The 22643-nt window shown below is 40.3% G+C and overlaps 1 protein-coding gene across 3 annotated transcripts in view; it reads left to right on the forward strand.

Moving 5' to 3' along the window:
• Positions 1–11223, forward strand: part of PCGF3 (polycomb group ring finger 3) — a 73676-nt gene extending 62453 nt beyond the window's left edge. For all 3 annotated transcript variants that reach the window (XM_019517196.1, XM_019517197.1, XM_019517195.1), the window contains one exon: positions 5484–11223. In XM_019517196.1, coding sequence (XP_019372741.1) covers positions 5484–5531 — 48 coding nt within the window. In that variant the 3' untranslated portion in view covers positions 5532–11223. The remainder of the gene's footprint in view (positions 1–5483) is intronic.
• Positions 11224–22643: the final 11420 nt, after the last annotated feature.

A 22643-nucleotide genomic window follows, 5' to 3' on the forward strand; every position in this document is an offset into this window, starting at 1 on the left:
TTTTTTTTTTTAATTCTGCTAGTCTCTTCCCTCCCTCCCTGTCATTTCATGATCACTGTCACCCAAATTACATTCCACCTTCATATTCATGACCAATTCCTGCCTCTGTGAGCAGCAAGTCTAGAAGAGCTTCCTGTAGTTGGTCTTTTCACCACCTGAACCAAAGTAGTCATCCCCAACATGCTCCAGAAATTTACTGGGCTGCCTGTACACTGCTGTTTCCCTGTCAGCAGATGTCACAGATAAGTCCCCCATGAGGACCAGATCCTGCGATTTGAAAGCTTCCACTGGTTTCTTAAGGAAGGTGTTTTCCACCTCTTCCTCCTTGTTTAATGGCCTATAGCAGATGCTTACTGTGACGACCCACTGTTGCTCTCGTCTCTGACCTTTACCGTCTCTGGCTTACAACAGGCCTACCTCACGCTTCATACTGCACCTCAGAACATCTCCGCTTCTTTTTTTTTTTTTTTTTCCTCTTGCCTGTCCTTCCTGAACTAGTTTTACCCATAATCCCAGGTCTTTCAGTAAATCATATTTCTCAGGCATCTAATAATTTTTGTTGCTTCCCACTGGACTCCAAATTTTTCCACATCTTTCTTGAAGTATGGTGCCCAAAACTGCACATAGTACTCCATGTGAGGTTTTACCAGTTCCAAGTTAGAGTGGAAGAATCACTTGCTTTGTCTTGCAAGTCCATGTTAGTTTTTAAATAATTTTATTATTCTAATTACTGTTGTGCCTTCACAGCCCTTGAAAAGTTCCAATCTTCTGAAACTACACTGTTTCAAAACAAAATTGGCGATTTTTAGGATGGGTTGGGTTGTGTTAGGCTGACAAAATAAGAAAGCTGAGATGGGATTCAGTGACAGAATCATAAAAAGTAGGACTGGAAAGCATCTCCAGGTCTAGTCCAACTGCCTGCATGAAGCAGGGTCATCTGCAGACAAACCATTCTATACAAATCCATTATCCCACCCCCAGATGTCAAAGGTACAGTCCATGGGCTGGATCTGACCCATGGAACCCCAGGATTCAGTTTGTGGGTCTTGGACTGACTCCTGTCTGTGTGTGGCACATGGTGGCTCTGGCCCTGTGTATTGTATGCAGCATGCAAAGTTGGTCTGGTGCGCATTCTAAGTGCGGTGGTAGACCTGCTCTGTGTACTGGTCCTGAAGCCAGTGTACAAGGCAAGTCTGGCCCCTGCACCACATACAGCATGTGTGCTGTACTAGCTCTGTGCATGATGTCAGAAATACCTATAATATAATATAAACATAGCTACTCCTATATAACCCCCAGCCAATGCTTGTCTTCCCTCTTCTTGAACACCTCCAGTAAGGGAGAGTCCACAACTTCCCTAGGGAGTCTGTTCCACTGCCTCGCTGTTCTAACAGTGAAGAAGTTTTTCCTGTAATCCAGTCTAAATCCGCTTAGCTTCAACTTTAAGCCATTGGCTTGTGTCCTACACTCAGCAGGAAGAGAGAAAAGGCATTCTCCTTCTTCTTTATGGCAGCCCTTCTGGTATTTGAAAACTAATATCATGCCCCTTCATAAGTACCTTTTCCAGAAGCTGTACATGCCTATTTCCTTTAACCTCTCCTCATATGACATGCGTGCCAAGCCCAACATCATTTTTGTCACCTGCCTCTGGACCTTAACTTCTCCAAGTCCTTTTTTTTTTAACGTGGAGACAAACTGCACACAATACTCTAGATGAGGCCTAACTAGTGTTAAGTAGATAGGCACTATTGCCTTCTGGGTCTTGCGCGCACTGCTTTTATCCATGTGTCCCAAAACCACATTTGCCTTTTGTGGAGCTATATTACACCGCAGACTCGTATTGAGTCTGTGATCTACCAGATCATTTTCTGTAGTGCTTCCATCCAGCCAGGTGTCACCCATTTTGTATTTGTGTTTTTGGTTATGCTTTCCAAAATGTAGCACCTTGCATTTGTCAACATTGAGTTTCCTGTTAGCTCCAGCCTAGCTTTCCAGTGTGTTGAGATCCTTCTGAATTGTGCTTCTTCCTCCAATGTGTCCTTTCCAGCTTTGTGTCTTCAGCACATTTGCTCAAGAAGCTCTTTATTAGCTATGTGGATGCTGGAATTAACACATTGAACAGCACTGGGCCCAGGATAAACCCCTATGGGATTTCACTTAAAACCCCCTGCTGTTCTGATATGGATTTATTTTTAATTAACCCAGCTATAATGTGAGGTGTCTATCCATCTTATAGTAGTTTTGTCTAACCCATATTTCTCCCATTTTGCTTATGAAAAGGTTATGTGGGACTTTGTCAAAAGCCTTGCTGAAGTCCAGATACACTGTGTCTATAGCATTCCCTTCACCCACTCAAATAAAGTATTCACTCAAATAAAAAATGAAGTTGCCCTCCCCCCACTGGCATGGAGGAAAAAAGCTCATCTTAATTTTGCATGCAAGGAAATATCATGAAATATATTGTCTGTTATTAAGACAAAAGCAGCTTGTGCTCAGCAATGGACACGAACTATAAAGTTGATTTAAATGCAGCCAACACTGAGCATGACTAAAAGACATGGCCCCTATTGGGCAAACATACTTATGGGAACCTAGCACAAGGATAGATTAGCATAGCCCCTCTCAATACGATATATAGTAATGCCCATTAAGTTCAGCTCCCATCATGGCTGATTCTTTTCCAAGTTATGGTGAGCCACTTGGACATTTGCATATATTTTGATGACTTCACTCCCACAGCTGAACTATACCTTTCTTTCCCATTTCCAATGATTCCTGTTTCTTCACCAGCCTTAAATGCCTGGCAAACATCATGAAATGGGCCACCAGCCAGTTCACCCAGAATCCTTGTGACCCCTTCCCCCCCATTTGGTGCACATGATTAGCATGGCGCTACCCTCTATGAGATGAAGCCAGACCCGGTTGCCCTGTGGCTTATCTATATATATGTTTTTGGAGAATCTCAGGACTCGGGATGAGAACACCCAATTCCAGTCATGAGTGGGGGCTAATTAGCACATGGATCCTTTTGGGGGGGCGGGGAAGGGGTGTATTTGGAGTACGTGTATATACTTAGCAGTGCTGAGCTGTGAGGTCACCATGGCCTGCAATATTGTTGGCTGATGTGACCCAGCCTGATCAACTGTGTGGTAAATCATGAGCCTTTGGCTTTGGACTAATATCATGCATAGTTTGTACTATATATAAACATGCCCTAAAGTGCTGCTCAGAAGTTTGTTTCTCATCTGTGCTAAAACTTGCAACAGGTTCAAAAAAAAGTAACGTAATTTTGGATGAGCTAGGTATATGGATACTATATACAGATTGCTATAGCCATGCTTAATTGTGAAGTTATTGTTTTTGAATTTGATTCTCATTTCCATGTGCTCAGGGTGAGCAGGGTCCGACAGTAAGGAAAGGGGGAAGGGATTGCTAGGGGAAAAAGTTGGGGGGAAGCAGAAAACAAAGGAGCAACTTAACCCCCCAGATTTAGTTTCCCTGCTGTAGTAGTGGGAAGGGTCTAGATTCAAGGCAGACTTCCAATAATTAGATTCTGTACCTGGAAAATTATTACAAATATATAAATTTTCCATAAATAGAATCTAATTATTGGGGGCAGTATCTTATAATCAGGGTCATTTTCTATTAAAGTAAATATGGTATTTACTTTGCCAAAGGAGGAGATCCAGTGTGTTTGACACATTGTTCTTAGTAAATCTATGCTTGCTGCTTGTGATCAGCCTTTCCTCTTTCATATGCTTGCAAATGGACTTCTATATGATATGCTTCATTTAACTTTCCAGATATCGAGGTGAGGCTAACTCAAGTGGACAATTATTTGGGCTGGAGGGCCACTTAGGGAGTTTTGGTGAACTGTTGTGGGATGGGTAAGCAACCCCCACCCCCTACCACCCTGGGTCAGCACCTTCCTTCTCCACACACCCCTCCCCCCCAGAACAGCTTATCAAAACACCCTAAGAGGACCCCATGTGCAGTGTGTGCTCATCTGGGTGGATGGGATGGGGCTGTGGGGAGCAACTTCCAAGAACAGGATGGGTGGTGCCAGGACCAGGATCAGGATCAAGGTTGTGGGGCTGGGGCCTGAGGCAGAGCCGTAATCTGCTCCACATGGATTGTCATCAGTCCAACCTGGGATGTGGGTAGAGTGCATGCCTGTGACCTGGCCCTCTTGCTCTCACCCCAGCACACGTGCACAAGCAGCTCCAATACAGCATGGCTGCTGAGTGGTGCAGCCTGGCAGTGCTGGGTGACCTTGTTGGGTCATGAATGAGTTAGTCTAGAAGATGCCACCCTGCCCAGTCTTCTGGTTATAAACAGCCCTATGCAATATCAACAAAGCATAGCGTACGTTAAGAATTAGCGGACAGGTCTTAATTTAACACTTATTATGGAATAATCTTCCAGTCAAGCAGTTTCTCATTGGATTCTAGAGGGATCAGTACTAGGCTGAAGCTATTCTGTATTTTTATCAAATCAAATATTTGAAAGTAACGCTTGCTGATGACGTAAACATTTGGTTGACTGGTAGATAATGGTGATGGGCTAGTTAGTGATATGGAACACTCTGGATTGCACTGTAAGTTGTATCTATGTGTTAATATAGCAAATGCAAGGTTATGCATCTAGGAATGAGGATTGCAGACTCATACCTAACAGATTGGAGAATTAAACACAGGACAGTAGTAATTATGAAAGTGTTTTGTTAAGGGCTTAGTGGACAAAGAGCATGAGCTCTTAGTACAATACTGTGGCAACTTGACCTAGGTGAGTGAGTAGTTTAAAGAGGAGACTGACTTTATTACAGCACAGGTGAGACCTGGGATATTATGTACAGTTCTGTGTGTGTGTGTGTGTGTGTGTGTGTGTGAACTGTACATAATAACCCAGGTCTCACCTGTGCTGTAATAAAGTCAGTCTCCTCATATATATATATAAAAAAAAAACTATAGGATACTATAAGATTGGTGAGAGAATAGATAAGAGACCCAAAAAGTAAATGAGGTCTAGAGAAAATGTGTTACAGTGAGACTTAATGCTCAATCTGTTTAGTTTTATCAAAAAGATGATGATACAACTTGATAAGTGTATCAGTACTTCCAGCATGAAAAAATACTGGATACCAAAAGGATCTTTAATCTTGTGAAGTGGCATAACAAGAACCAATTTTTGGATATTTAAAAGTAGACAACTGAAAATTTTAAAAATTAGACACAATTTTTAACCACTGAAGTATGAGAAGTTGTTCTTGGAATTCTTGATGTTTTGAAATATTGTTTATTGGTCTCCATACAGAGGTAGCTGGTGAAATTCCTATGACCTGTTACATGAAAGGTCAGAGTAGATGATTCAATAGTCCCTGCTGTCATTAATGTATGCAATATTTGGATGAGTCTTTTGCCTATCAGATAGGATAATTCATTTTGCTTTTGCTCCTTAAATGAGTTCATTGTTTTATCTTGCAGAAAGCACCTCTATTGCTACATTACAGACCCAAAATGGACTTGCTGTAAGAGAACTTTATTGTCCTTCTGGACAGAGTTTTTTGCAGAGACTATCACCAGGCACCTTCTTAGTGCATCACTTAACTTACACGACACGAACCAGCAGAATCATTTTGGAAGACTGTAGTGCTTTCACAACCAACCACCCTTCTGAATATTTCTTCTAGGGATGTATTACCTGGATTTCTGGACAGAAAATATTTATACTTTTTTGTATGAAAGAAATAAATCACAACTCAGCAAGACACTACCAGCACTAAGTTTACTGATATTGAAAACACTTCACAGTTCCATGTAGCTCACTGCCATTTATCTCTTTGCTGCAGTTACACAGAAATAAATTAAAATGTTGTGGGAATGATTTTAAAGGTTGCTTTTGACACCAAATTATCTTTAGTTACTTTTCATGTGTTGAAGCTTTCAAAGCTTATTTTGATATTTTTTGCAAGGTGTTTTTTTGTCTTACATAGTCCACTTCAGTTATTTTGGCTTTCATTGAGACCTTTGTAGAGCATTGAACATACCTTATGATATAGTGACTGGTGATATTTATTATGCTGCATTAAAACTTCCTAAAAACCTAGGCATCAAATAATTTCATTAATTTTACACAATGTTTGATCATATTTGCTTTATATTTCAGTAATGTTTTGATGCGCCCCTGCATGTTGATTTGATGAGGCTAACAAAGATGAGTTCACTTAACTAATCTGCTGTATATTTTGCAATGGCATAAGATGCATTTGATCATAATGAGTACTCAAAGTACAATATTTGTGAACTTGTTTTAAGGTAGACTTGTCTTATGTAGTTGGGGCTTGCAAAACTATTTTATTTTTAGAGAATTTGATTTTTTTTTAATTTATTTTCATTTTTTTTTACAAAATTGAGCTTAGTAGTTAATCCTTAACTGCTTGAGTTCAAATATTTCTATATTGAAAAATATACGATATGGTAATATTGCACAGGTTTCCATTTCACAGGGTTAAAAATTCAGTTAATTGCAGACCAGTTTTAGGTTTCATTGTAAGACCATTGTTTTCTCTAGCTCTATCTCTAGCTATCTTGGAGGTCAGACTACATCTTAGTATTACCTTCTGGCCTTATGATCTTTGATTTTGTCCAGACCTGAGAGATGCAAAACACCATGCACATATGTCATTAGGCCTACTCTCAGGTATGCTTTAGGGGGGTCTTCAAATAAAAATTTCAGAAGGCTTTTTAAAATAGGCAGCTTTTAAAAACTATTAATATTGGTTTCAGGTGAACTCTGCAAGCTGCATACTGTATAATATAGTAGACATAATATGAATGTTAAAATATTTGATTTGGCACAGGAAGTTTTAAATTACTGAAAGGCGGATGTGCGGTGTTACTGATGGCTTGAATTTGTAATTTTGAATCTCGGGAGAGTTTCCCTGTCAGCTGAAAACAAGTTAGTATACATATTATTAAACCCTTGTATTCCACCATAACGTAGAAGTCACTAGCTTGATGGAATCATTTCACCTGCCAGCACCACCCCAATTCTTCCAGCTGACCTCCTCTCCCCTGCAAAGAATCATTTATTTAAAAAAATCATTCAAGAACAGGGAGAAAAACATGGGAGAAGTTTATCTAAAACTGTATATCATCTTCCCTCTTGTCATAAAGTAATCTGCTATCTCTTCCCCGAGTCCTCTGTACAACATATTCCTACATGTACCTCCTATACAACCTCACACGTAGGTTTTCCCAGGCAAGGTTCTTTGCTTTCTTTTTAGTCATAGACGTGAACAAGGAAGGAATTGAACACAAATGGAGAAACCAGAAGAATCTGATACACTATAGGGCTTATTAAGGTACACAAGGTAGGATTAATACATTAGTGCCATCTCTGCAACCCAAAGGCAAAAGACCCATACATTTTCTGAACTTTTTTTGGATTAGAGGATTTTTCAGGTTTGTTTTTTTTTTTTCTTTCATTTGCAGCCCCCTAAAAATTTTTGAATGGCGGTTTGGACCCCTTTGAATTGTAAGTGTGGGTATTCACATACTTTTGATTTGATCATGGTCATCCTTCATGGATCCCTTAGACGTAGTCTGTGGACCCCCAAGGGTCTGCAGACCACAGGTTGAAAACCACAGGATTAGAACATATTTTATGTTGAACCCAAGACTGTTTCAGTATAGGGAGAGAGAAGTGGAGATTAGAACTTTTAGTTCTGGATTGGCTTCGCTATTCCTGGACGCACCTATTTGTGTTTCATTTTTTATTTATACATAATTAATAATATTTGTAGGAAAAAATGGAAGTGGCAGAAGAGGACAGAGGAGACTTCATTTGTTTAGTTTTGGCAAAAGATCACTTGACTTTTTCTCAGAATAATGGAGAGATGCCATGCAACCTTCTAAGACAGTTGATTTACTGGGCCTTCCTGGGACTATTGATATGCTGTCATTGTCATTCATAGTATAGATGATGGAGCTCATCCCCATAGACCATGTCCTCCATCAGTGGCTATCTAAGGGTTTAATAAATGTATATACATGATCTGTCTACCTCAGAATACATGTACTGCAGCAGCGTTTTGTAAGACTAGACGTTACTGCAATGCCCTGAAGAATTTTAGTATTTTCCTGTGTAACTAAACTGAGGAGAAATTAACAGTGTAAGCATGCAAATTCAAAAAGCCCTCCGCCATTCAGTTCTAACTCTTGCTGTAATAGTCTACAGTACAGGATATATATTTGGAAGTTTGTAGCTAATTTTGGAATCACTTGAATTTGTTATGGTGCTATATCAATATATTTTACTTAAATGTACAGGATCATAAATCTGAAGCCAGTATTAACAACTACAGCTGGTTATGGCTTATTGCATAAAACTCTGCTTTTGTAATATGTTAAACTGACAAAACCTCAGTGGTAAAAAATACCTATTTTTCTAAATTGCAATCTGTCACAATATCTTCATTATGGATTTCCCATGGAGGTTTGCTGCACCATTTACTGTTTTTTCTAGCTTCATTGGAAGACTAGATGGAACTAAATTCAAGTAGGAGGGATGCCTTGGGGTCAAAGTTCTGTTTCACTTCTGTGAAGCTTAAGAGACAGTTGATTTGATGTCAAGACTTATATTGGGTGAAAACTATTGATGTAGATTTGTTTTCTATTGTCTAAGGTCTGAAAGTCAGGCTCAGCATAGATATCGCTTGGTCTTTTTGGGGTCATGTTCAATATATTTTGGTTTTAGTGAAGGTGGAGTAACTGTGAAGTAGTTTTCACAACTGTTTATGCTGGTAAATAATTGCAGTACAAGCATCTTGTTGCATTATCCTCAGCAGCAATGAGACTAATTACCTAGGCTCATAGTCTCACTAGATATAGTTTTCATTTAAAATAGAGAATTCAGATAGAATATATAATATTGAATTTAAATAAGATTTGGGGGGTTTAAAAATTAACTTTATAAAATTATTTATTCTATTTTAAGCCTTCTATCTTATTTTACCATCCAAGTATTTTGGTTTCAATGGTCCAGCTTTATTTACGGGCATATAAAATGAAATTGTGAGATGTTTTTACAAGCTTCTTCCTTTTACATTGCGTTTGAGTAGTTTTTATTTGTATGTTTTTGTTTTTGTATGGATAAAGAGCATTAATTATGCTTTTGTGCAATAGGTTTGAAACATGCATTTATTAGGCATATGTTTAAATTGAAAATGTAGCATCTACTTACCGCTAAATTGAAAAGGATTGTAGGTGGAGTTTTTGAAGATGTACATTCAAATGGTTTGTGTTTGTTTGTTTTGGGGGGCTTTGTTTGTTTGTTTTTAAGTAAAGTTTGGGATTTTTGAAATTTGTGTAAGAGCAAGAACTACCTGTCAGCAATATTTTAAAATAATCTGGCAAGAAAACTTAATGTGAATTGTGGAAGCAATCTGCAAGACTTGCAGCCTATCTGAAACTGTTTTGTGCCATTGTTATGTCTGGTATCTTTGTGTACCATCTAACCTGGGAATATTTATTTTTTATTGGTTGTGCAATACTATACACAACGCTATAACCTCTGGGGACATGGGACCATAAAAAATATCAGACTACAATTATGATGGTGCTATCTTTCCAGTAGGCTATGAGCCTTTGAAAGCTTATCTGGCTCTATTGTCTTTATAACAGCATAATTAGTCTTAGAAGATTTGTTGGATTTTTTTCTATTGGATGATAAATGTAATAGTATAGCTATCCTATTTTACAGTGATTTGAAATTTACCATTGAATTAAAGAGAATAGGAAAAAGCCAATCAGTTTGTACATCAACAGATTAATCTTTGATAAATTTATATTTTAATCAGTACTTATGAAATGCATTTAGTGCAGACACTTAAACTGTACAGAAAAAAAATCCAGTTTCTGTGTTTCCTCAGGTAACCAGTTCACACATTTTGCTGGAGATATTAATGCAGCCTACATTTCTGTTCCTCTGCTTCATAGCTAATAAAAAGATAGACATTCTGTCATACATGTTAAATCTTTTGCGTAATAATATACCTTACTTTAATCAAGGTGTCTTGACATGCAGTGGTGTTAGGTCTGAGGTGCAGAGAGAACACTTAATTTTCTGAGGTGCATAACATTATCATGGAACTGTACTCTGCTTCTACATATGGATGCAAACAGAGATTAGATACAAATAGCCTAGGAACTTGCATCTTATGGTAAGCCATCATTCACTTTTCTTACTGGCGAGTTTGAATTTTCTTGTGTATAAAACCTAACCCCAGACCTGTAAATCTAATTTGCTTTGGCAAATCCAGTTGAAGTTTAATATAGTCTACCCAAATCAGATTACAGGACTGGGGTCTTGAGTCCGAATTCTGCAAACACTTTAATGGTAACTTTATGAACACAGATGATCCATTGACATCAATGGGTTTATTTCTATGAGTAAAGTTACTTAGGGGTGTGCCTGCAGGATGCAATCCTGAGTTTTGAAGAATGGACAGAAGTTCCAACTTTATTTTAAAATGCACTTAAAATATTGGCTCAGTTAAGTTCTTACATCCAAGTGCTTTAACCAGACAAGACAAAAATTCTTTCCATCTGAAAAAGATTAATTTAAGGTTAAGGGACAATAAGCCAGTGTAACCACTAAGCCTTTACCCTCAATATGTGGCATAATAAAGGTATTGAAACTATCACAGTGTAAAACCATATTTTTTACTTAGTTTCATTTGAAAGTTTACATTTTTATGCTTTGTGTTGCTGTGTAATTTTTGTACTATTGGTGGCTAGTTTTTGTCTGAATAAGCCTTTTGGGATTATTGCTTAATGTTTTGATTTTATGATAGTGAAGCTTGTATTCAGTGTTTTGCCAATTAATATTATATGCTTGTTAATAAAAGCGAAAAAGATAACTAAAAATCCTGTTGGGTTGGAAATTATTGTCCATTTTTTTTTCTCAAGAACATATAGGACTAGCTAGTACAATACAGTGGTATTTTACAACCTCAGCATGCGCACTGGAATGATAATCACACATCTGGTTCTACAATGCATCTTTGCCCCTACCTGATGTGCCTTTTCTGTGATTCGTATGCTGACATAGTACAAAATGTTGTACTAAAAATGAATTTTCCTAAATTGGTTAACTTTGTTTGTGCCAAGTACATGGCAGTAAATGTTAATTTACAAATAAAGTGATTTATGGTGTGTGGAAGGAAGAAATGATATTTTTGATTCTTTATATACTTTTTCCACTTTAGTCTCACTTCTTATCTGCTAAGCTTGGTATACCAGGGTGGACTGGAGTATATACCATGGAGATGAGAAGTGTGTGTAATCATTAGTGATTGACAGATACTAATATTCTATTGTTTCATGGCTAGAAGGTAGGAAATGGTCTATGAGTAAGTAAAATACTATTGTAGGAAGATTTGGCTCATGAATCAAGAAATAAATGTTGCCCTTAAAGAATATATGTACATTTCATTTACCCTCTTGAGTTTCTCTAGTGGCTTATTTCCTAAATGTTCAAGCTCACTGGGATTTTTTGTTGGAATTGCACACACACATTTTCCTTCTTGAATCTGTATAATTCAGATGGTTAATCTGGATTCAGTAGTAAACTGCAAAGCAAATGGTACGCCATATGAATTGCTTTTTAGTATGTGAATTCAGCACATACGTAGGTTTTTAGAATTACTGTCTGGTGTTCATTTAATAATGAGATGCATATGCTCCAGTTTTCTGCCACTGAGTGATTAGGAATGGTAACAAACTTTTTTTTTGATCCTCTTATCACTAGGGGCTTGTTCCTGCACATAATTCTCATTTGTACTCATGGGAGTTTGTGTAATTATCCTGATGAGAATAGGTTTATTAGACATTTTACCATTGATTTGGCAGTTTAATTACCAGCATGAAGTAACTATATCAGAAATGTCATTTTGTTTATATGTATTACTTAAAAGTGAATAAATACACTTCAGCTCTAATTCTACTCTGAGCGCTATACATCTCCCATGTTCTCATGATTAGTGGTTCTGTCACTTCCCCATCGTTTTGCATTGTTGCTTACTTCAAATACCTGTAAACTAAGTCTGATTTTTATGCCTGGTTTTGTCTGGGTGGTCCGCCATTTTGTACTGTTGATAAGGATTCCAGGAACCTAGAAATAACAACAGGGCTAGATACCAGCAGTTGTATTTCATAATAGTTTCACTATTTTCCCACCTTCTGTATTCTGCTCAAATAGTTAAGTAATGAAAAGCTGTGCCATCTGTGATGTGGATTGGGCAGGGGGGGCAGCTGTGTCCCAGACCCTGGGACTGCCCTGTGCTAACACAGAACAGTTCAGACTTTATGCCAGGCAAATTGTTTTGGCAAAAATGAAAGAATTGGCGCATACTCTTTTATTTCATCTCTAATTTCAGTTTCATCAAAATATTATATGAGTGTCTCTAGGGTATGGTAATATTAAACTAAGGATGTGCATTCTGTGGTGATTAATCTTTAAAGTTAACAGACTTTTTGCTAAGGCCAAGGCTAAATTTAAAAAAGATCAAGCAAAAGGAATTACATTTCAGCTTGAAACAAGCACATAATAGAGTAATCACAGTGCTTGACATATTAGTTCTCTACTTTTGTATTAGCAGATCAGACTTACTGTCAACTCTCTCCTTCAATGCTAGGCAGTCCTATTGACCTCTTCACCAATATCTCATTGCACTTCAGATGCTGGTCCGTGTTCCCAATACATCACTGAATTAATTTCTACCAAATAGTACTCTGCATGGCATTTACCACCACCCCTCCACCTTCCAATGATTGGCATATTCAACAATGTCATCATTATGGTCCTGTGTGTCCTGACTGGAAGGACTTCTATTGTGTACCACAGCCATGGAACGTGGGATCCAAAGTGTAATGCTCACTTGCTGTGTGTATGATTTGCTTTGCTTATAACAGTTTGCTAGCCCAGCAAATCAACCACAAGGCACCACTCTATGCACACAGGGACAAGACAGGGGCTAGCTTGTGTGAGTGTCTTCTGGCAGCTGACTGCCTTAAGGTAAGAAGTTCCTTAATTACATTAAGGCCAGAGACAGAAGAATTCAACAAGTAATCAATAAGCACATTAAAATCATCAACAGGGTACACGCACGGTGGAAAAAACATCAAGCTATTAATCAAATTTGGGGTTGAAAGCTCCTGGAGGGTGCCTAATTACCACACCAGCGAAAAGGGGTGAAGGCAATTAAATTGAAAAGTATTTGAGTGTGATCATAGTGGAAGGACTGGCCAACAATAAATACTGGGAGTTCCTGCATGCCTGCCCCTTTCCTAAGCATGAGATTGCTCTCTGAGCAGTGGGAAGACCAGTCATCAGTTGCATTTTGTATGAAAAACTCTCATGGTTCCTGTTTCCATCATTACTTGTTATTGTATCCAAAAAGTCAGGTGGTAAGCTGCAGATAGTTGCATTTTTTCATCTTAAAATGAAATGCCATGTTCCATATTGCCGTCTCCATATTCATTCTCTCTCCTCTCATCCAACTGATGCTCTTATCTCCTGTCCTCCTAACTCTCTTACTGCCCAGTGCCCCTTTACTCCCCCTTACCACCCTGTTGGAATCCCTCCCACGTATCTTCCTCTTTCTTTGTGTCTTCTGAAAACCCCTTGAGATTCAAAGTATAACGGCTGCATATTATACTTATCTATAACTCTGTGATGCATATGAAATGGAGCAAATATGGTGCTTTATTAGTGAGGGAGACATTTGATCAGACCTCAAATAAATGGTTGTATAGTGGAAGCTATGGGATGTATCTGTAATCAGGAGGCCTAGATCTGAAAATCGTATCACCCTTTCGCCCAAGAGCCTGTAACCAACCCTCTTTTCCTCCTCCATGAAGTTTCTTATCCACAGAATCCCAGTGCTTTAATTGGTTACAGGATTGTCACACTTTACCCACAACTATTTGTATGGTGCAGTTATTTGGGAGGTACTAGTAGCTGGCTAGGCTCCAGTTTTGAGCAACGCATGCTGCCTCCATATGTACCGCTTTTCTTTTCTTTTGTGTGGGGTTTTTTTGACCTTGGATATCCAGGGGCCAACCCCCTCCCCCCCCTTCTTACTTCCCCCCGCACCTGCTTCCTTGCAGTGCAGAGAGCAGCTGAACATGTGGTGTGTGGCACCGCAGATGTGTCTATGGCACCCCATATCACATGGCCACGCTTGTCTGTATGCAGCCTAGTAATTCTGTTCTGAGCAGATTTTTACCCTCACTTTCAGAGGTTCAGGAAGTGGGGATCAGTGACGGTCTCTGCTTCCCTTTCACCATGTAAGGGCAGGTGATCACCCTGCTGGTCTGAGTCAAGTGCCATGGGCTAATCTACCTCTATCCTGGAAACCACTTACAGGTAACAAGGGAGGGGAAAAACTCACAGACCTAATTTTGTAGTCTAAAGAAATCAGACATGCTTTACAAATGTATGCAAGCCCCATGGCCCAAAACTTGCAAGGATGGAGTTCTGTTATGTTAGACCTGCCAAGGAGAAAGCAGCTCTGGACAGCTTTGGTAGCATGAACTATGTACTTCCCCATACTTATGCCAACTGGGTTCTGCTGCTCTAGCTGTAATTAGTCTATTTTTGTATGAATGCTAATGAATGATTATTTCTTGTTCGTGAAAAAGTCTGTGCCATGTTTTACTCTGGGTTCTCCACTTGGAATCCATCCCCTTTTTGGAGCGAGTCTGAAGGTCTGGATCAGTGCTGGCAGGGTGGAGACCTTACTGACATCCTGGTGAGGCCGAGCTGGCCCAATAATAGTGGCTCAGGTCTGATTTATGCAGTAGTGTATAATCTGATCTGACAGTATCTCAGATCTCCCAAGGCCTGGCAAGTCCATGAAAATACGTAATGACAGTGAGTCAAACCAGCTGCCCATTGGAGTAGTTATCTGGAGTGGAGCAGAAAGGCAGAAGAGTCTGCTACCGCCAAGTCTAAATGAACCCATGAGTGTGGTTTTAGTCTTTTTACTTCTTCCAAAATCACTGAATACGACCCAAGGAAAATTTATAGGTGGGTTATTTTTTCACCTGACCCTTTTTGGGGCTTCTCAGATAGCTAGCCCTTCGCTTCTCAGATAGCAAACTGGTACCACTCCATTTTGGATGCAGTGAATTCAGTTCAAATGGCATTATTATACATCCTTGCCTAACATCTCCAAACAAAGCTGCTTCCACCATTTGGCAACCATAGCCCTCTGGTTGTTGGTTCAGGGCTTCTTTTCATCTTCCTTCCCCCTCCCCACCACTGTTTATCAATATGCTCTGCATAAAGGGTAATACAGAAAATGCCAAGGAAAAGGACTTCAACTCTTAGTGGCACTTCAGCTGCTGTGAAAAGGATGCAAAATATAAGATTTCAAGAAAGTTATGAAGATAAGGCACTATGCCTTACGAATAACCATAGAACGAATGCTTCTTCAAGAGCGACCTAAAGTAAAGAAGAAAGAGCAGATAGTTTTGCTGCTACTTTGTATAAGAAATGCTGGGTCAAGAGCTGCAGAAACTGAGGAAACAGTGGAATGGTGCAAGGAAAATCGTCAGTTTATCATTGCTCAATGGACTGCAGTTTGGGCAGATAAAAAGAATTCTGTTTTTGATTATAATCCTTCAGTGCCATACAAAATGGATAAATTGGTTACAACCAAAAGTGTGTGCATTGTATGCCACTACTGTCAGGCGAAGAATTGGAAAGGGGAATCCATTGGCATGTGCTGCTCTAATGAAGTGAAGCTGCAACCAATTGAAGAGCCTTCAGAACCACTTAAAACTCTTTTATCAGGTCATATGGAATATTCAAAGCACTTCCTGGAAAATGGATGAAAATATAATAATGCTTTTCAGATGACATCTTTTGGCACATCCAAGTAGGTTTCAGAAGGAAACTTCATGCCAGCATTTAAGATTCAAGGACAAGTGTAACATATGGCAGAATCCCTTATTCTACCTCCGGACAAAGAATCAAAGCTTTTACAAATTTACTTGGTAAATGATCTACAACCCCAGAATAAATTATGTTGTAAGTATAATTTGGACATCTGGCATGATATAGTGTTATCCTTGCAGAATGCGTTACATTCGAAGAATTCATACGTGAAGTTTTAAAATAGCTCTTGAAAGTATGCTGAGAGAAGATTTTAAAATCGTGATGAGTGCTGACAAGAAACCTTCGCAGGAACATCAACAACGTTTTCACACACTGACAGTTGACAAGGTTGCAATTGTAATTGTGGGACAAGAATTGGATAAGCAGGACTTCGTACTGCATTACAGGGATGATCAATTTACTTTGAATACCCAACATGCATAGAACTTGTGATGCTCTGCAGTACCCACTTCTATTCATTAATGGCAAAAATGGATACCATATTCACATGCCTCAAGCTGATTCCAAGGAAGACTGTTTCCTCAATGGACTTTTATGCATATCGGCTGATGACCAGAGTTGACCAGTATAATCACTTGATTTACTGTTGTCAACTTCTTAACCAATATTGGGTGGATGTGCATGCCAAAATTGAGATGGAACAATTAAATCTTATATGAAGCAATCAAAAGAAGTTAAGAGTTGAAAACTATATCTGCATTTCAATCTTTGTTTATTGCATCTCTAAGATGGATAATGTTGGAAAGTTGGTGATACTTCTGTCCTCTTTCGCTGGAGGCCCGCAATACATGCTTGAGAGGACACGGGGCGCTATGACATTTCATCATTATGGCTGCCCGGATTTGTTTATCACCTTTGTTTGCAACTGGAAATGGATTGAAATAATGCAAGAGCTTTCTCCTGGGTCAAAAACCTCAGAACCCGCGTGAAATTGTTGCAAGAGGCTTCCGTCAAAAAATTGTTGAGCTTATGGACCTCATTATAAAAGGAAATACTTTTGAAGAAACTTGATGTCACATGTACTCTGGAGTGGCAAAAGATGTTTTAAACATGTTCATATTTTGGTGTGACTTAAAGAATAGATTAAACCTAATCAAATTGATTCTTTAATCAGTACTGAGCTACCAGACAAGCAAGAAGATCCAGGTTTGTTTATAAAACATAATACAATTCATGGGCCTTGCAGTCATAAACTGTGAATCTCCCTGTATGAAGGATGGTATATGTACAAAGAGATATCCTAAGCCATTTAGCAAAGAAACAAAAACCAGGGCATGATGGCTACCCTACCTACAGAAGAAGACTAGTGGAAGTGCCTGTTCTTTGCTGGGGTTGTTAGTTTTTGTAATTTACAGTGTTTGTTTAGGTTTGCTCCAGAGTTGGTGGTCAAAGAGGGTTGTACATACTGGCGCCAACAGGAAACACTGTGAACATTGTTTACAAGGAAATTGAACATTGTTTACAAGGAAATTCTACAATGAATATCATTCATTTATCACTAGAATTGGAATTGTTACCCCATGTTACTTTGTGTAGCATCATTTTATGTGGAGATATGTTGCTCCATGTTAAATGTTAAATACGTTGTACTACATTCTTTAAAATTAAACAATATTTTTTACCTAAATATGTTGTACTAAGTTCTTTGAAAATAAACACTGCAATTACAAAAGTAACAACCCAGCCGAAGAACAGGTACTTCTGCTGGTTATATATATGTAGTTGGAATATATTAATGAAAATGGTGTGTGTGAGAGAGACAGAAAATGAGCCACGTCAAATCAACTGATCACTTCAAGAATTTTAGCCCATTGGTAGGCTGTCATCAGTTTTAGCCCATCAATTTGTCCAACTTGCTCATTTTCCTATATATAGGTAAGTTTGCTAAATATATATGTATTTCTCTATATATAGGAAAATGAGCAAGTTGGATCAGCTGATGGGCTAAAACTGATGACAGCCTACCAATGGGCTAAAATTCCTTCTGAACCTGAGCAGGCAGCAAGACTGTCTAGCTGGAAGCCTCTAGGTTTTCTAAGTCCCAGCAAAGGTATCAGTAGACCCCAGTCAAAGTCTTTAACCTTGGCTGTGGCTGACACCCAGTGCTTCTGAGGAAGCGGGACTGTTCTCAGTGGTGGCAGATAACAGAACAAGGAGCAATGGTCTCAAATTGCAGCCAGGGAGGTTTAAGTTGGGTGTTAGAAAAAACTCTCACTAGGAGGGTGGTGAAGCACTAGAACAGGTTACTGAGAGAGGTGATGGAATCTCCATCCTTGGAAGTTTAAGGCCTAGTTTGACGAAGTCCTGACTAGAACAATTTAGTTGGGAATGGTCCTTCTTGGAGCAGGGTGTTTTGGACTACGTGACCTCCTGTGGTCCCTTCCAACCCTAATTTTCTATGATTCTAAGACCTGTTTAGACAAAGCCTTGGTTGAAATGATATAGCTGAAGATGGTCCTGCTTTGAGCCAGCAGGTTGGACTAGATGACCTCCTGAGGTCCCTTCCAACCCTAATTTTCTACAATTCAATGAAAATACAAACCAGCTATAAGGGTTTCCTGAGGGGGATCCCACTCAAACTGGACCCAGGTTGCCAGCCCAAGAGCATTTTTTTCCCCTAACAACCAAACTTTTATTACTATGTTTTTTCTGACATATCTTGAACATAATGCAAGTTTAACCTTTTGGCCGGACCCTGGATGGCAATAACAAGCCTTGAGATTAAAATATAGGGGTTTGTCACTAAACATAATTTTAAAAAAGTTTGATGGTTTAAAAAAGTTTGCAGATCAGTAAAAAAAATAAATAAATATTTCTTAGGTTAGCAACCTTACTTGTCTTGAGAAATGGTTTTACACCATGGTGTAAACAATGTCCTGCACCATGCTGCTCCTCCCCCCCCCACAGCCCAGTTCCAGACAGACTGCTCCCCCTGTCCCAGAATAGACTCCCACCCACTGCTTCTTCCTACTCCCAGGCCCCCGACTTTAGCCCAGCCATACCACCTCACTCCCTGTACCTTTGAGGCCAAGCAAGGTTCAGCCAAAGGGATGTAGTGGCAGAACAATGCAGGGGATGTGGCTATGCTCCAGCGAGCCACACAACTCTGACAAGCTCCCTACAGAGTGCTGCGCTCCTGCTCAGACACCAGGTGGAACTGTTCTGCTCCATCTGTCCATCAAGTTCAACTGTTTCTTAAGTTTTTTTTTTTTTTTATGGATGGCTCCATTTTTATGGACTTTACGGACGTGCAGTTTTGCCCTATATTTTGTGGACTGTCCATGAAGGCATAGACGATTGGCAAACCTGGTATGAATACATGGACATTTGGAGCTGTTTCAAAAGGAGAATGTTTCATTCGAAAGGGAGGGGAGGTTGCGAGTCATGCAAAGCCCTGGAGAGGCCACTTAGGCCAGGAATAAGTTATGTAGTACAGTCTGCAAATTCAGACTGCCTCAGCAATGCCTATGCTGCTTGCCAGCCTTTCCCTACAATACTAGGAAGCCCCATAGGAATCCAGCATGGTGGATTCTTATTTAGACTCAAGTTCTACATACCATAGGCAAGCTGTTAATGGCTGCAACAAGACTCTCTCAGGATATGGACACTAGTACATTTGGGGCCATTTCAAAGCAGGAACATTTGAAAAATGAGTGGCTATTACTTCCAATTGTTAGGTGCGGACAAACATCATACAGAGTTAGTCAGAGTGGTTCTGCTATGTTTATAACACTCCTGGATTTTCCACACCTAGCAATCAATGTAACAGCTGCTGACTGTTTGAAACAATGTGCAGAATTTAAAGAGGTTAGTTCTGGAGTGGGAGAGGGGGGAAGAAGATCTACTGTGGAGGTCTGCACAAGACCCTGACTGAACAGTAGCCTGATACTACTGTGTAATAGCGTTGCGTGACAAAAATTGTGACAAATCAGTAGTGCGCAGTAGTACTGGGCTACTGCACAGTAGCACCACAAAAAAGGTGTTCACCAGCACTACTGCACAGTAACTTAGGTTAATGTGCATTTATTTAGTACTTGCTTATGCACAGTAGTGTGTTGTGTAGACATGGCCACAGCCCTTGGAGATGGGAGGGGATATTGCCACAGCCTCCCAGACAAAGGAGAGTGTGCAAAAACGTTATGACAGAAGACCATGCAGCCAGTGGGCTTTGTCTAGCCAGGTTTTAAAATCCTTCAAGGATGGAGACTCTCCAACCTCTGGGTAACCTGTTCCAAGTGCTTTACTCCCCTCCTTGCGAGAGCTTTTTCTAAAAGCCAACCTAAACTTCCCATGATGCAACTTGAAACCAGTTGTCCTTGTTTTGTCATCTGCCACCCCTAAGAACAGCCTAGAACTCTTTTTGGAACTTCAGGTAGTTGGAAGCTGCTATTTAAATTCACCCTTCAGTCTTCTTTCCAGACTAAACAAGCCTAATTCCCTCAGTTTCTCCTCAGAAGTCATGTGCCCAGCACCCTAACGATTTTCATTTCCCTCTGCTGGTCTTCCTCCAATTTGCCCACATCCTTTCTGTAGTGGGGGGCCCAAAATAGGTATGTGAAAGGTTAAATGATTAATCATTTACCCAATAAGTGCAGTGATAACTGATTAGCTTACCAGTTATTCTTCAGCTCTTGGGAGGCACAGCCTGCAGTCCCCCGCATGATCAGGGGACAGCAGGGCAGGCCCTATGAGGAGAGACTATGGGACCTGAACCTGTTCAGCCTCCACAAGAGAGAGCTGAGGGGGGATCTTGTGGCCTGTTACAAACTGGTCAGGGGGGATCAGAAGGCACTGGGGGAGTCACTGTTCCCCTGAGCACAGCCAGGAGTGACCAGGAATAACGGTCACAAGCTGGCAGACGGTAGGTTTAGGTTGGACATCAGGAGGTGCTATTTCACGGTCAGGGTGGCTAGGATCTGGAACCAACTTCCAAGGGAGGTGGTGCAGGCTCCTACCCTGGGGGGTTTTAAGAGGTTAGATGAACACCTTGCTGGGGTTGTTTGACCCCAGTACTCTTTCCTGCCATGGCAGGGGGTCGGACTAGATGATCTTCTCAGGTCCCTTCTGACCCTTGAAACTATGAAGGGAGGAAGAGAAGCTGCACAGTGCCCCAGCAAGAATCAGACGGCAACAAGGGAGGGAGTGAGGAGGAGGGGAGGGGCAAGGGGACTAGTACCCACCCGTAATTTAAGAGGAAAACAGCCAGCAGCCTAATGACTCATCAAATAAGGAATTAGCTGCTTGTTCACAGGTACTTCCTCCCTCCTACCACAGGGTTTCATTTAAGCCCAGCCAAATAATACCACCTGCTGCTTCTCCCCAGTCAAATGGCCCTCCGAGCCCAGAGAAGCTCCCAGCAGCAGCTGTATCTGATCCACTGTGTTGTTATCAGGTAATTGGTTAACAGATATAATTAGAGGAGGTTAAATTAATATTTTTGATGATATTTATATCCTTAGCCCAAAACTGGACACAGTATTCCAGATGTGGCATCACCAGTGCTGAACAGAGGGGAAGAATCACTTCCCTTGATCTGCAGGCAATGGTCCTGCTAGCCCAGTGTACTATTAGCCTTCTTTATAAGGACACACTTTTGGCTCATATTCAGCTTTCCATTTACATGGTCCTTTTTTCTGCAGAGCTGCTGCTTAGCCAGTTCATCCCCAGCCTGTACTGGTGTATGGGATTGCTCTGTTCTAAGGGCAGGACTTTGCACTTGTCCTATTGAACCTTATGAGATTTTCTTTTTGTACAATTCTCCAATTCGTTGAGGTCTCCAAATCTAGCCCTAGCCTCCAGCGTATCTATTACTCCTCCCAGCTTGGTGTCATCTGCAAACTTGCTGAGGGTGCACTCCATCCCATCTTCCAGGTCATTGATGAACACATTGAACAAAACTGGCCTTGGGACTGACCTCTAGGGAACTCCACTTGATGCCAGCTGCCAACTGGGCATTGAGCCATTGACCCCTCTACTACTAACCAAGGATGCAGCCAGTTTTCTGTCCACCTTGCAGTCCATTCATTCAACCCATACTTCCTTAGCTTGCTTATGATAATGTTGTGGGAAACCATATCAAAAGCCTTGCTCAAGTCGATGTATATCACATGCACTGTTTTTCCCCACATCCACAGAGCCAGCCATCTCATAGAAGGCAATTAGGTTGGTCAGGCATGACTTGCCCTTGGTGAATCCATGCTGATTGTTCCTGATCACATTCTCCTCCAAGTGCTGAGAAATGGATTACTTGAGGACCTGCTCCATGATTTTTCCAAGGACTGAGGTGAGGCTGACTGCTCTGTAGTTCCCCAGATCCTCCTCCTTCACTTTCTTAAAAATGGGCACTATATTTGCCCTTTTCCAGTCGTCCAGGACCTCTCCCAATCACCATGAGTTTTCAAAGATGGTGGTCAGCCCCATGGCTTGTATACATCCAGCTTTTCTCAATATCCTATTTTTATGCCACTGTTGGCTGCTCACCTCCTGTCCAACCGTGCTGCCAGGTGCAGTAGTTTGGGAGCTGACCTTGCCTGTGAAGACTGAGGTGAAAAAAGTATCCAGTACTTTAGGCTTTTCTTCATCCTCTGTCACTAGGTTGCCCCCTTCATTTAGTAGTAAAGGACCCACACTTTTTCCCTGATTATCCTTTTGTTGTTGACATACTTGTAGAAACCCTT

The sequence above is a fragment of the Gavialis gangeticus genome, unplaced genomic scaffold (assembly GCF_001723915.1).
Source record: "Gavialis gangeticus isolate Ggan-Ray unplaced genomic scaffold, GavGan_comp1, whole genome shotgun sequence".
NCBI classification, from domain to species: Eukaryota; Metazoa; Chordata; order Crocodylia; family Gavialidae; genus Gavialis; species Gavialis gangeticus.